Genomic DNA, 2,156 nt, shown 5'->3' on the forward strand with positions numbered 1-2,156 from the left:
ATTGCAAGGGCATAATCTATTTCGAGCTTCTCCCCGCTGGCGAAACGATTGATTCGGACAAGTACTGTCGCCAATTAACCAATCTGAATCGAGAAATAAAAGAGAAACGTCCGATTTTGTCAAATCGCAAGGGAGTCGTCTTTCATCACGACAACGCCAGACCACACGTTTCGAAAAAGACGCTGCGCAAACTGAAGAGCCTGAAATGGGATGTCTTAACGCATCCACCGTATTCTCCTGATATCGCACCATCTGACTATCACTTGTTCCGGTCATTGCAAAATTATTTAAATGGAAAAAACTTTGACTCTTTGGAGGCCTTAAAAAACGGCGTCTCTTCGTTCTTCGAATCTAAACCGCGCAGTTTTTATGATCGAGGCATCCGTATGCTGCCAGAACGTTGGGAAAAGATTATAGAAAACGATGGAGAATATATCATTGATTGAATAAAGATTTTTGTTTGCCTAATCACTGTGTGACTTTTACTCACAAACTCCGCACGAACTTTTGCACTCACCCAATATATAATAAGGATGGAACGTTTTGCAACCCCTTCATGCGTTAATTTGTTCGCTTTTGCGCCTTATCCCGAAGGTAAAGCGACATTGAAAACATTAATAGTGAAATGCTCCAGTATATCGTGACTTCCGGTACTTTGAACTAGCGAGATCACGAGGTTCCAAATATCTCCCTGGCTCAAGTCACGTGTTGGACGAAACGATAAACCTGCAGGCTCCCGAGTTAAGTCTGCTGAAGTAAACGATAAGCCGACGTAGTCGTTAAACCGGCCGAGTTAACCGCGTAGACATAGATTTCACGGAAAGCATTTTCGAGGTAACGTACGATATCGTTATCGTCGGGAGGAGGTATAATTTTGATACTCACCTCCCTACCAGGAATATTAAATTTTCTAAATTTATGCATCCTTTCCCCATGAATTTGAATAAATTTATAGGGGGACTCACTAATGTTAGCTCTAACTACGGAAGTTTCCGATACGCTCGATTGTTCCCCTCCTTCTCCTACGACGTCCTCCTCTTCCTTTTCGTCGCGTTTGTCTTCCCCATAGAAATCTGACTGTTCGTGCCCGCCACCCTTACTGTTACACTATAAAAATTTAATTCTTAATTTTCTTAAATTTTATGCGTGATGCGTAGAAATGAATTACGAGTTCATTATCAGCCTACCTACGGGATAGCTTTCGAGCAAGAAATGGATGTCGAAGGGCTTGGCATGGAAACGGCTGTGTTGTACCTCTTCAGTTGATACTTCCTCAATATCACGCATCTCCTCACAGTTTGTGTAATTAGAGGCTGCTGCTGAACTGTGGGCTGCGTCATTCCTCAACGTTTCTTCTACTTCTTCGCTGTTGGAATGTCGTAATGCGGGCGGTGACTGTCTGTTGAGGGAAAAGCTCTTTCGACGCTTTCCGCTTTCGAGAGAAACATTGAGAAAGACTGAACGAGAGACAAGATAAAGGTTAATGGGGAAACCCATGGCATTATAAAATTATTTCTTATGTTACTTTAGGAATTAATAATAAAAGACTTACGTTGAAGTAAGGAACGTGGACGTGGTAACCGATGTCCGGTTCATTTTCTCCGAACAATCTTCCGGCTTCCACAATATCCACATCAATTTCACAACGTCACTGATCATTTTAAAATGCCCACATGCAAATAGCATTCCCAACAGACTACTGCATGAGGCAGCGAAACTATAAAACGTTAAATAATTACACTCATTGTTATTATCCGAATTCGCGCAAATACCTCTCGCGTTCGATGAGAGGATTTATAGTCGATGCCACAATAATATAAGCGCGCACAGTTTTAATAAGCGACGACATCTTCTCTGCACTTTTTTCGATATTACTTAAACACGGACCACAATATACGACTGCTGTTGCGGGGGAAAGTGAACGAAAAGGCGAAAGACTGTGTCTTCATCAGCTTTTCCCCTATCCTATTTTTTGCGTTTTTAAAAATTTTCTCTAAACTGTATCTTTGAAAAATTTTCCCACGCATGTAGCTGCATAATCTAATCCCTCAGAGAAACGCTTTCAGAAACTGAATGTTATCGATACAGAGAGTTATCTCCTATCCTAAGCGATCGTTAATGATACATCGTTTGTATATATCATTTTGAAGAAGATA

At 41.2% G+C, this 2,156-nt stretch overlaps 1 protein-coding gene across 1 annotated transcript; it reads right to left on the reverse strand.

Moving 5' to 3' along the window:
- Positions 1–971: 971 nt before the first annotated feature.
- On the reverse strand, positions 972–1,798 carry LOC112590604 (uncharacterized). Its single transcript, XM_025307620.1, has 2 exons — positions 1,188–1,798; positions 972–1,107 (listed from the first exon to the last, which is right to left on the reverse strand). The coding sequence occupies exons 1-2, from the start codon at positions 1,495–1,497 to the stop codon at positions 1,103–1,105; spliced, it is 315 nt and encodes a 104-aa protein (XP_025163405.1). The 5' UTR covers positions 1,498–1,798; the 3' UTR covers positions 972–1,102.
- Between the last annotated feature and the right edge of the window lie 358 nt (positions 1,799–2,156).

Source organism: Harpegnathos saltator, unplaced genomic scaffold, assembly GCF_003227715.2.
Source record: "Harpegnathos saltator strain DR-91 unplaced genomic scaffold, Hsal_v8.6 scaffold92, whole genome shotgun sequence".
NCBI classification, from domain to species: Eukaryota; Metazoa; Arthropoda; class Insecta; order Hymenoptera; family Formicidae; genus Harpegnathos; species Harpegnathos saltator.